This window comes from Ursus arctos, unplaced genomic scaffold (genome assembly GCF_023065955.2).
Source record: "Ursus arctos isolate Adak ecotype North America unplaced genomic scaffold, UrsArc2.0 scaffold_14, whole genome shotgun sequence".
Classification (NCBI taxonomy): Eukaryota; Metazoa; Chordata; class Mammalia; order Carnivora; family Ursidae; genus Ursus; species Ursus arctos.
In genome coordinates this window covers 28,386,498-28,399,591 of record NW_026622808.1, presented here as the reverse complement: position 1 = coordinate 28,399,591, position 13,094 = coordinate 28,386,498, and the positions used below count along the sequence as shown (strand labels likewise).

General features: G+C 54.1%; 1 protein-coding gene across 2 annotated transcripts in view; it reads right to left on the bottom strand.

Annotated features, from left to right (window-relative positions):
- CRTC1 (CREB regulated transcription coactivator 1) overlaps positions 1-10,061 on the bottom strand; it is a 74,746-nt gene extending 64,685 nt beyond the window's left edge. For both annotated transcript variants that reach the window (XM_026500559.4, XM_057311649.1), the window contains exon 1: positions 9,900-10,061. In XM_026500559.4, the coding sequence (XP_026356344.1) occupies positions 9,900-10,025 (126 nt within the window). In that variant the 5' untranslated portion in view covers positions 10,026-10,061. The remainder of the gene's footprint in view (positions 1-9,899) is intronic.
- Between the last annotated feature and the right edge of the window lie 3,033 nt (positions 10,062-13,094).

The following is a 13,094-nucleotide window of genomic DNA, read 5'->3' as shown; positions in this document are numbered from 1 at the left end:
CCTCCCCCAAAGGGTCCCCACCCCATTTCACTCTCTTAGAGCCATGACCTCAGGGCTGGGGACCAGCTGGCCACTGTTTCCTGTGACTTGTTCTCAAGGCATCCCCAGGACACAGCACCAGGCAGGTGCTCAATAAATACTGACTGATGATCTCAGGGTCCTGGGACTGAGCCCTGTATTGGGCTCCCTGCTTGGCAGGGAGTCTCCTTCTCCTCCTGCCTCTCCCTCTGCCTCTCACTCATGTGCGTGCTCTCTCTCAAATAAATAAAACCTTTAAAAATAAATAAACAAATATCGACTGGAGGAATGGAATTTCCAGTCCAAACTGTGACCACTGCAGGGAGACCTCACTGGGCAACCCTGAGACTTCTTATGCTCTGTTCCAGGGCACCATGCTGCCCCAAGCCCATATGGGTCTGCAGTCCACCCCATAACACACCATGCCTGGTCAATACTCAAACTTTCTCCCGGAAGTGGTTCAGCCAAACTGAAGCTCTGGAAAGACCACCATGCTCCCCACCTGGCTCCGAGGCCCCTCAGCACCTCATATGTGTTCCCAGACTGAGAACAGGAACACACATCACACTCCTGCTACAGGAGGGAAGCCTGACTGCATGGTGGGGAACTGGCCCTTTTAAAGGACACTTGCACCTAGGCAATTCCAGAATGAACTGGAGACAGGCCTGCCTTCAGGAAGGTCACAGTCCAGTGTCTGCTTAGCACCTGCTGAATGCCCACTATGTGCCTACTGAGTATCTGCTGAATATATCCTGTGTGCCTGCTGAATTCCTGCTGAATGCACACTGTGTGCCTGCTGAATGCACACTGTGTGCCTACTGAATGCTTGCCAAGTACACACTCTGTGTGGGCTAAATGCCTATGGAATGTAAGCTCTGTGCCCACCAACAGTCCACCATGTGCCTCCTGCCCAGTGCTGCTGAGCACCTGTTAGTACACACAGTGTGCCTGCTGAACGCCTGCCATCTGAAGAGTGCCCACTGAGCGCCACCATGTGTTCACTGTGCACACACCTCCGGAATCTTAGCAGCAGTGACCACGTAGTGAGCGTCTATGTGCTGGCCCCATTCTGGATGCATTACATGTGTTAACCTAGATCTGACCACAGTCCGACCAGACAGAGACCACTGTGACCCCTGCTTCACAGAGAGGGAGCAGAGCACAGAGAAAGCTCAGCCAGGTCTAAATTCTACCAGGAGGAAGCAAGGAGAAGCCCAGCAGCCGTGGCCCTGGGCCGGGCACCAGGTGCTACAGAATCCCCCCACACTTTCTACACTTCGTTTCCATTTGGCAAATAATAAATATTGACTTTCTCCATGTCCTTGGCCTGGGAGGCAGGCCGTGGCTTCCTTGTTTGCGCACCTGGACCCCCATCCGGCCAGCAGCACCATGGCCACACCCAGTCAGGGCAGGGCACCCACCTCTGCCCTGGGCTTGGGCTGGATGTGGTAGCAGGAGGAAGGGGAGGGGGTCAGAGACACTCCAGCCAGGACCAGGGGGCCATTCCATCCCATAAGCTCTAAGGCAAAGCGGGACTCGCCCACCCCCACCCCTTTCTCTCTGGTTCCCCCATCACAGCCAAGGAGCCTCCACCTTGCCCTCCTTCCTCTCACCTCCTAATTAATTCTATCATTATGACTCTCTAAATGTCCCAAATCAGCCCTCCCTTTGTCCCATGGCCCATCCCAAGCTGCTACATGTCCCCTCCCTGCTGTGGGGCAAAAGGACACACAGGTGGGGCCATACCTGGGTGCATGCACTGGGGACAAACACAATGAATGTATGGTTTGCAAAAAAACAGGGACAGCCTCCATGATCCTCAACAGATGGATATGAATTGAAGTTCAGCATACAACAGGGTCCCCTATGCCCACGTTAAGAAAAACACGAGCCCCCAATTCAGACATGGGTTCAAACCAACCCCTCCACACTGGGAGCCAATCACCTCTCGATCCATTTCTCATCGCAGGCTTCCTCGTGGGTTACTACAACTACCCACTGGGCATACGCACATGGGCTCTAGCAAGTCTGGCTCCCGCCACTCCCTGCATCTTTGTGTCACTTGTGTTGCCATCCTGCTGGAACCTTCCATGGCTCCCCATGGCCCACCGCCCTGCCTCCCTCCCAGCTGCTCTGCCTCTATGCTCCTTGAGGCCAGGGCTTCAGGAGCCTGGAAGGCTCTGCTCCACCCTGATCGCTGGCAAACTCCCAGCGCAGCATGAGAAGAGAGAAAACGTACAGGAGACTCAGGTCAAATCCCAGCTCACCGGTCCCTAATGCTGTGACACTCTCCAAGCCTCAGTTTCCCCCTCTATAAACCAGGGAGAACACCATCGGCTGCCCAGGGGTGTTATACCTGTCACTAGGCTTCACGCTTGTAGCTCTTGGCACTGGGGCCTCCACCTGGCCCCTCCGCACCTGCATAACCCCAGCACCTGGGGCTGGATCACTCCCTGGGTTGGGGCTGTGCAGGGCACTGCCGGGGCTGAGCAGCATCTCCAGACTCCATCCACCACATGCCAAGCGCGTCCTCCCAGCCCAAGTCATGACAACCAAAAATGTCCCCAATGTTGCCAAATGCCCCTGGAGGCAAAACTGGCTGGGGTGACCCCCCCCGTGCCACTTGTCTCTAATGTTCCCTTGCACTGAGCTCAGACCAGTCTCTTCCCAGACCAGATCCCACCCCGGACTTCAGCATAGCATTTTCCAGAGGATCCCATTTGAAAAGAAATCACTAGCACCACGGACTCTTAAATCCCGACCCCTGAGGGAGGGGTCTCACGCCTCACGGCACAGCACCAGAGGGAGCCCCAGACCCCTGAGCTACAACCAGAAAGCCTCCAGCACAGAAAGCAGAAGCAAAGGGCTGACATGTCACCTTCCACAGTGCCTGCAATGGCCCAGCTCTGACCCAGAGAGATCTAATTAACCCCAACCGGGACCAGAAAGACCACTGCAAAGACAAGAATCACCTTGCACCGTCCCTCAGGCCAGCTTTAGGAACAATGACAGTGGAACACCTTCCTTGGCTCTACAGACCCACAAATACCATCATGCCAGACCAAGGGCCAGACAGCTGGTTCACACCCCTGACCAAGGCCAACCCTCTCCCTCTTCAAGGCACAGCCCCGGTGACTGCAGGGCACAGGACTCCCAGCGAGGCCTGTGTGGCCAGCTCTTCTGGTCCCCACTCAGAATTCAGGCTCCCACCTGGATCTGCAGAAGCAGAATCTGAGGCGAGCCCAGGAGTCTTCATCCTTTATCTCACAGGTGGTTTAGAGGCCCCCAAAGGGACAGAACCACCGCCTACCGTCTTCCCAACTTTCCCTGTTGCTCTAAGTCAGCATGTCTCAAACTGCGGGCAAGACCCATTGTCCTGGGGTCCGCAAACTCCTACAAAGCTCCAGAGGGTAAATATCTTCGCCTCTGCAGGCCATGCGCTCTCTGTCAAAATGACTCAACTCTGCCACAGATAAGACATAAACGAACGGGCACGGCCATGTTCTAATAAAACTTTATTTACAAAAACAAGCATAGCTCGCTGAAGTACAGAATAGCAGGTTACAAAACCAATTCGGTGGGTCCCCACTAGCATTCTACATTAAACAGAAGGGAACAGATTTTTATCAATTACCCCCCACGGACGGGGGGCTGGACTTCCTGGAGAAAGCTGTTTCTATTTTATGTTTGCTGCTGGGTGCTGAAATGCCACGAAACAATAATTTCCAACCCCGGGTCACAGTCAAGGAAGTGAGAAGGCACCTTCGGGACTAAGCCCTTGGTTCCCATGCCTGTCTCTCAGCTGGTGACACCCCCCACCCCTGGCCCAGCAAGTGTTTGCTTGAGCCCCTGTTTTCATGTCATGGGTACATGCTCAGGAGAGGAACTGCCATGGATATAGATTGACAAGCCGTGGCAGGTGGCCAGGGTGTACAGAGGTGGGACCCGCCTGCTCTGAGGAATCCAGGAGACCTTCCTGGACCTGTAGTGTGCATGGAACCAGGGGTGTCTGGGGCTGGGTGTGAGCTTTGGGAGGGGTTCCTGCACAGGACCTCAGGCTGGTGGGGGACACCCAACAGTCACCTGTGGAAAGCATGCATGGAAAGGCTTGGAACAGGGATGGGGCTCCCATGAAAAGCCTCCTTCCAAACGACAACTCAGAAGCTTGTCTCTTGCAGGCTGTGGAGAGTTGGAGCACCCAGTCTGATCTAGGCACTGACTTTCAGAGGGAGAAGAGCCATGGGTCACACACAAAGGGGTATGTGATGCACCCCATAGCCACCACCTCTGTGACAGCAAGAGTTAATGGCAAGAACTACGTATGCCCGGGTCCAATAGGAGTTTATTCTCTCACAGTTCTGGAGACCAGACTTGTGAAATCCAGGTGTGGGCAGGGCCACATTCCCTCCCAAGGCTCTAGGGGAGGCTCTTTCTTGGTCTCTTCCAGCTTCTGGGGGCTCCAGGCATCCTTGGCTCATGGGAGCAGCACACCAGTCTCTGCCTCTGTCACCATCATCACATGGCCTTCTCCCGTGGGCGGCCGTGGGTTCTCTTTTTACGAGAACGCCAGTCACGAGATTTAGGACCACCCTAAATCCAGGATGATCTCGAGATCCTTACCCTAATTTCATCTACAGAGACATCTTTTCCACGTAATGTCACGGCCACAGGTTCTGGGGGTCAGGACGTGGGCACGTCCTTTTAGACGCCCCTACCCTATTCAACCCGATCCTCAGTGTGCAGCTCACAGCCTGGAGAGCACTGAGCCTGCTGGGGCTTTCTGGGGGCGGGAGATGGCTCACTCCAGCCTCTCAAACAGAGCAGCTCGGGGAGCCCTGCGTGCGTGTGTGTTGAGGCTGCAGATGGCACAGACACTTGAAGCAGCCGGCACAGAGGCAAACAGTGCCAAAGCCAGGACTGGGGCCAGGACTGGGGGCGGCCTTCACGCTCAGCGAACCCGAGCCACCGCTGCGCTATGCCTGCCGCCCAGGGACCCGTTTTCCTCCAGCCTGTGCAGAGCCACCCCCGTAACAGGGTAGGGCCAGGAGAACACCCTCCTTCGGTGCAGCCGTAACTGGCAGCCCTGGCTGGGCCACCGCGGACTGCTTTGCTTCGAGTGTGGGCTTTTTCTGGCCCAGGTGCCGCTGCCTAGGATGCTTAGTGATCACACGCAGAGCCTGCTGTGTCCTGAGTCCCTGGCAGGCAGGTGACACACCCCACACTCCTTCCCCTCGCTCCCCTGCACAAGATCTACCTGCACATCCGGGCAGCTCTGCTGCCGAAATATCACCCAAAGCCACTAATCCTGGTCACCGCCACAGACACCTCCCTGCTCAAGCCACCGCTCCCCGATCCCAAACCCAGGTGCCACAGCGGCCTCTCGCCATCTGCCTGCTTCCCCTCTCACCCCCTTGCCAGTTCAGCTCACAGCCATCTTTGTGAGACATGGAGAGTCCTCACAGGGTTAAACGGACAGTGACCCTATCACCTGGCACCTACCGTGTGACCTCCACTCCTTGGTATACACTCCACGGAGAAGACCTGCGGCCACACAAGCTCCTGGGGGCAAACGTCCATGGCAGTGATAGTCACAATGGCCCAAAGGTGCAAACAACCCAAATGTCCATCGATGGATGAATGGATATATGGAACGTGGCCGGGCCCCCAAAAGCAGTATTACTCAGCCTTAAGGAAATGACACCATGCCCAACACTGTGAATGTACTTACTGCCACGGAACTGCCCATTTAAAAATGGTGAAGGTGGTGAATTTTATAATATATATTTTACCACAATTTTTAAAAAAAGAATGAAACACTGACACACCCTACAGTGTGGACGAATCTTGAAAACCTCGTGCTGAGTGAGAGAAGCCGACACAAAAGGCCACGTGTTTCATGATTCCACGTATATAAAATGTCCAGAATGGACAAATCCATGGAGACAGAAAGCAGATGAGTGGGTGCCAGGGGCTGGGGGAGGGGGTGTGAGGCTTCCTTTTGGAGTGATGGAAACGTTCCAAAGTTGACTGGTGATGGTCGCACAACTCTGTGAACATGCTACCGACCACTGAATGGTATGTTTTAAGTGAGCAGACTGAATATGCTGAGAATTGTATCTCAATAAAGCAAAGGATCAGGCCATCCGCCATCACAAACCTTCCCAGGGCCCGTCCCTCAGTGAAATTCAGGGCTCGCCAAGCCACGCCAACCTCGCCTCAACTCTCGCTCTTTCTACGTGCCAGCCTCGCTGTCTTCTGATCTGTCCTCAACCTCACAAAACCTTTCCCATTTTAGGACCTCTGCACCTGCCTGTCCCTCACCTGGGGCGCTCTTCCCTGCTATGGGGGGGGGGGTGCATCTCACTGTCTGGGTGTCAACCTCCCACCCTGGCCAGTCCCGGCAAGTCACTCTGTCGCTTCTCTCCGAGAACATCTGTTTTGTTCATTTGCAGCAATTCTCTCCTGTCCCCGCTAAAACCACACTGGCTCCCCAAGACCATGGCCCTCACATGCCTCGGATGCTGCTGTTTCCCCAGCACCCAACACGGTCCCTGGACAGTCCCTGAAATGTGCTGCTCCAACATTATAGGTCAGGATTCTGAGGCCCAGAGAGGTTAAGAGACCTGCCCAAAGTCCCACAGCAGAGCACCGCAGCCCTCCCCACACCTCGGGCTCCCCAAGTCTGAGGACAAGAATGGAATACTCATGTGTCAACCCCTCTGCGACTTGAAAGCGGTCTCCCCAACACTACATGGCCACACGCGACTTGGTCCTTAGAGTCCCTGCCCCTGGGTAAGGTCACAGCATGGATTAACGCATCAGGCCGAATGACTGCTGGCTTCCACAGGGTAATGGCTTGCCTATCACCACCAAGGACTGCAGACGGACGCTTGGGAGCATGAGTCAAGGCCCTGCTCATTCCAAGAGTGAGCATGCTGTCCTAAAGAATTAGTGGGAAGGAGTAGGTACGAAACCGGCCACATCCCACCAGTTCGCAGGTATAGGCAAAATTTGGCATCTATCACAGGGGAGGGCTGCAGCCACAGGAGGGCAGGAGGGGAGCCTGCGTCACGTGGGTTCGCTCACCTGCACCAAGCACTGCGGATGTGCCACTCGTCACACGCAACACACAAACAGGCTTGGAAAGAGCTGGCTCACCCAGGTCCCAGGTGAGGGAAAAGCCACCAGCCCGTCCAAGACGGCACAGCCACACAGGTGGGTGCAGAGCTGTGAACTCCATCCGCCCAGGTGCAAAGCTTGTACCCCTGCCCCCTCAACATATCCTTCAAACTGAAGGGTTTTTAGCCTCAGCACTGCTGATGTCTGTGGCCGCATCACTCTCTGTGGTGGGGGCCATTCATGAATCGTGAGGTCTTGAGCGGTATCCCTGTTCTCTACCCACTAGATGCCAGGAGCGCACCCCTCCCCCAGACAAGACAACCAAAATGTTTCCAGACACTACCTGATGTCCCTGCGGGACAGAATCGCCCCCTGTACAGAACACTGCTCTGTCTCACAAGATCCAGTGTAAGCTCACCTCCGCCCAGGGCTCATGCCCAACTCCCAGTGTAAAGGGAGGCGACAGAGAGGAAGGAAATAGAGAATGGTTACCAGGACCAAGAGAATGGCTGTCTGCATATCTTACAAATCTTTTCTAACTCCATCGATAGACGACATACAAGCAAATGTGCTCCACGCGTTCCGTGGAGTATTACTTGGCCATTAAAAGCAATGGAGTTCTCTGATATACGCCTTAGGACCTTGGCGTATGTGGATGAACCTTGAAAATATTATGCTGAGTGAGAGAAGCCAGACACAAAAGGCCACATGTTGTAGGATCCCATGTATATGAAATGTCCAGAATAGGTAAATCCATAGAGACAGAAAGCAGATTGGTGGTTGCCAGCGGCTGAGGGAGGGAGGAATGGGGAGTGACTGCGCATGGGGATGGGATTTCTTTCGAGGGTGATGAAAGTGTTCTGGAGTTAGATGCTGGTGATGGTTGCACAACTCTGTAAAATACACTAAAAACCACTAATTTTTACACTTTCAACGACTGATTTATACAGTACACAAATGATGTATCAATAAAGCTGTTATTTTAATGAAACCTTTATAAAACAATAATACATTTCCAACTCCATTGCAGAAACCAGACCTCAGGTCATTAAAACAGCCATCAACCTAGTATGACCCCCTTCTTCCTGTCACACTACACCTACTGCATGAGACAAGATAAAGCGGACATTCTTGCCCTCAGAAGCCCTGACTTAGGGGGACAGTCAGGGTGCCTGCTTGCTTGTTTGCTTTCATTCATTCATTCACCGACCATCTCTTCCTCTACATGCTAAGCAAAACATAAGCTGTGAAGCAGGCACCTGGTCAATGATGAGCACTCCATCCACACGTGCCAAACAAATGCACAGAAATGAAGATACACATTCTAGCCTATGTAGTCATGATCTCACAAAGAAACAAGCAACTAATGAGAAAAGAGTATGACCTGAAAATTCCACCTGAAGAATCAGAGCCTGAGGCTCATGTCACAGAGGTATGTCTGCTTGGAACAGTCAGATTGGAGGCCTAATCCAGAAATCAGCCATATGGGTGTCTGCAGGTCCCATTCAAACCCTCCCCAAGGCCTTAGGATGCAGGACGGGGGGGGGGGGGGGTCCTGCCACTCTGCAGGAATGCAGCAGAGACTTACTGCCACCTGTGTAAAGCGTGCTCTCCTCTCTGACCCACAAGGAAAGCCTTGCTAGACACACTTGACAACAGAGGACACTGAGGCCCGAGGAGCTTGGGACCTCAGTGCAGTCATGTGTCCAGAGAGCTGGGCCCAGGAGAAGAGCCAGGCCCCCAGCTCCTCTCGGGGCCCACAGTAGCTTCCCAGGTGAGGTTAGCAGGTAACCTGGCCTGCCCCTGCACGCCAAAGACAGCCAGCAACTTAAGGAAGAACTGTCCCTCCACCCTGGTCCTGACAGGCCAGGAGACATCCGTGGCCAGCTGTCCCTTGTCTCAGTGGGAGGAACACAACCTGGTCCCCAACATATGGGCTACATGGGGAAGGGGTAGCTGTCTCCACTCCAAGCTCCAGGACAGAGCACACTCTGTCTTCCTGACCACTCTCAGGTCCCCACAGGAGAGAGCACCAAAACTTTCCTTCAGATAATCCAAAAGGGAGAAATACCTATCCCAGCTCGAGTATACAAATGAAGATACCTGTCCTTCCTCCAACACCCCAGGGAGCGAAGGTACAGGTGACAAAGATGTAGAGACACCTGTCCCTTCAGGTAGCAATGATGTGGGGACAGCTGTTCCCCTCAGGTCGCAACGATGTGGGGGCACTTTTCCCGCACCAGGTACCAACGATGTGGGAACGTCTACCCCACCTCCCCAGGTAACAATGATGCTTGCAAGCAGCACCCAGTTCATACACCTCATGGTGTCATCCTGTCTCCCCTAGGTCGCAGTGATATGGGGGCATCTGACCCCCTCAGGTAGCATGGATGTAGGGACACCTGTCCCTCCTCAGGTAACAATGATGTGGTGGCACCTATTCCCTCCAGGTAGTAATGATGTAGAGACCACTGTCCCCTCCAAATAATAATGATGTAGTGACACCTATCCTCACCTCCAGGTAACAGTGATGTGGGGGCACCTGAACCCTTTCAGGTATCGGTGATGTGGGGGCACCTGTCCCGCCCACGATGCCCGATGCCCGGGGCGGAGGGACACCTGTACCCTCAGGCTGTGCCAAGCCCCGCCCCGCCGCACGCGCCCCGCCCCCGCCGCGCGCCCCCCGCCCCGCGCACACGCCGGACACGCGCCCCCTCCCTCCCTTCCCGGCCCCGAAGGGTCGGGGCGGACAGCCCCCTTACCCGCGCGGCCCGCGTCAGGCTCAGGTCCTTCATGACCTCCTCGAAGGCCGCTGTCTCCTCTGCCTGCTTCTGGTTGTGCAGCGCGATCTTCTCGCTGAATTTCCGCGGATTGTTCGAAGTCGCCATCTTCTCGCCGCCGCCTCCTCCTCCTCCTCCTCCTCCACCTCCTCACCCCCCCCCACTCGCCAGTGCCACCGCGCAAGCGCCGGCTGGGCCCGCGGGCGGCGGGCAGTGCGCAGGCGCCTTGGTGGTCGTGAGTGCGGCGCAGGCGTACGGGAGCGGCGCGCGGCGCGGGGGCGAGAGCGCATGCGCACGCCCCAGCAGCGCGTTCGGGTCCAATAGAGGAGGCGGGGGAAGGGGAGGTGGAAAGAGTAGGATTTGAGCACATGCGTAGTGAGTAGACTCCTGGCCCGCTGGACAGCGGCCGCCTGGCTATTGGACAAGCTTGGTTCGCGGACGGGCTGGGGCGCTGGAGCCCCCAAGGAGACCGCCAGACACAAAACCTTCCAATTTACAAGGATGGGGCCAGCAACCCACAAGGACAGGTAGCACCCCGATGCTGAGCTGGGGCTCGGACTAGTTCAGCTTTGAGACCAGTTCAGGGATTTCCTCATTCATGCATTCATTCATTCAACGAATATTTTATTGAGCGCCTGTATGTACCAGGCACGCTGGGAAAAAGCGTGAGCAAGCAGACGTGGTCCCCTGACCTGACGGGGTGCGCAGTTAGGGAGGGGGACAGACATAACCAACCAACAAATGACCCAAGAACATTTCTGATGGGAATAATTGTGATGTGGAAAATACAACTAGGGGTGCCTGGGTGGCTCAGTCGGTTAAGCGTCTGCCTTGGGTTCAGGTCATGATCCCAGGGTCCTCTGGTCGAGCCCCACATCAGGCTCCCTGCTCCGCGGGGAGCCTGCTTCTCCCTCTCCCTCTGCCTGTTGCTCCCCCTGCTTGTGCTGTGTGTGTATGTGTGTGTGTGTGTGTCTGTGTGTCTGTGTATCGAATAAATAAATAAAATCTTAAAAAAAAGAAAGAAAAGAAAACTAGTAATGGACTGGCAGATATTGATGATAGGGAGGGAGGCTCCCAGCCACCACTGTCAGGGAAGTAGGGGGGGCGGGCATTTGAGCTGAGGCCTGAACCTTGTCATCAGCCCTCACCGCCCTAAATCCCAGGCATTATCTTTAACACCTTGCTTTCCCTATCACCTTACATTTGACCAGCTTCTACTCTCTGGATCCTTAAGCCAGAAGGAACACAGGTTTGCTGTGGGGTGCTATAGGAAAGGTCCAGAAATCCCACTTAGACTAGATCCAGCAGTGAAAAGGGTAGCAGGGTCTTCCCAGTAGCAGGAGGGTGACTGAGGAAAACAGGAAATGTCCTGACATCTAACTGTCCCTTTCCAAGCAGAGGGACCATGACCACCAATATCAAAGGTTTATATTCAGGAGGCTCCAGGGATTTCCAGGCACGGACGGGGCAGGAGCCAAGAGGGGCAGCAAGGGAATTGTGAGACAGCTCTGACTGAACAAAAAGCACACTTTTGAAAGAAAGAAAGATTTTTAAAAAGCACACTTTTTACTAGGGTGAGGGATGGCTGGAGGGGTTGCTGGTGGTGATCTTAGGGGGATCACCAGTATTTTCTGAACGTGCTTTTATTCACACTTTACAAGTACTTACTGGAATGTCCATATTAAATATATATAAATAGATTTTAATTTGCATTGTCCTGGGCACTACCACTACTTTATTTTATCCTTTTTGTTCATATGGTTTTGAGCACTTTCGTGATCTTCTAACCTTTCTGCCTAACAAGCATTTGCTCTCTCCTTTGCCAACAACCAACGGCCCTTCAGGCAGCATTCTGCAATCTTCAGTCCATGATATGTGGATGGCGTGGGCTTCATTACCCTCTCTCCCCACAAACCCATCTTCCCAAGTTGGAAGTCTTTGCCAATCATCAGAGCCCATTGCTTTGCTTTCATGATTGGCTCAGGGCAGGCACGTGATCCTGTTTGCCCAGTGAGATGCAGTTCTGGAATTTTTGCTTGAACCACTGGAAAGAGAAGCACCCTTTTTGCTCGGATGGCTGGTTTGAAGGATAACACAAATTTGCAGTGCCAGAGGTCACTACTTAAGAGAGATGTCCCAAGAGAGTGACCCTACACAGAGAAAAACAGAGCCAAAGTTAGAGAGACACTGAGCTCCTGGATCAAGCCATGCCTGAAGCTAAACACTCCTGTATTTTCAGTTATATGAGCCAATAATTTATTCTCTTTTTTGCTGAAGTCAATTTGAATTCTATGTTCTGTCTCTGGCGCTGACTGAGACCACAGCCTCTGGGAGTCCCGTGCAGAGCTGGGCCTTCTACAAATATGACTTCCAGTTCCAGCCACCATCCTATAAGATTGGAAAGGAAATACAGACAGAACAGGAATGGCAGCTGCCTGTACCAAGTTAAGTGCCAGAGCCAGGACTAGACCTCAGGCCTGACAGCAGAGCCTGGCTTCCTTCTCCGCACTGGGTTTTGTAAGGTTTAAATGCTGTTAATACATGTCAGGTGCCTGGCTTATAACAAGTGCTCAGAAATTGCTGGTTACCCTGATCACTTACATATGTTTGCACTAAGACAGTTTCTGGGCAGAGAAAATAAAAAGATTTGGTAGGTAGCAGGGGTTATCAGGTCACCGAACCGGGCCATGCCTGCAGAGCAGAGGTGAAGAGCCAGTGCTCGCCCTACTCACCCCCATTCACCCCACACCCAGGCGGTAACTCAATCCGTCCTAAACCCTGGTGATGAGTCAGAGGAAGCTGTGAGCCTGTTTATTGCGCAATGGCCGGACAGTGACCCAAGCCCTCCTCCCGCTCCATTGACCCCCAGTCCCGAGGAAGGCGAGGCTGAAGCGTCTGGTGACCAGGGCAGAACACAGCCCTGCTGTTTTTGCTTTCTTCACTCATCAAAGAAAGCTGCTAACGCTAGTATGGCCTGGGCGGGCTTCTCAGAGCAGCCCATGGTCTCTGTAAATCAGGGTGGATCTCATGCTCCCCATCAACTTAGGAAAAAATCCACCCTCCTCCTGGCGACTCAGGAGGCCCTCATCCCCCTTCCGCCTCCCTGGCCTCTCATTCCAGCCAGTCCAGCCGCCTTCCTGTACCACCTCCAGATCTCGGCATGCACTGTTGCCTCTG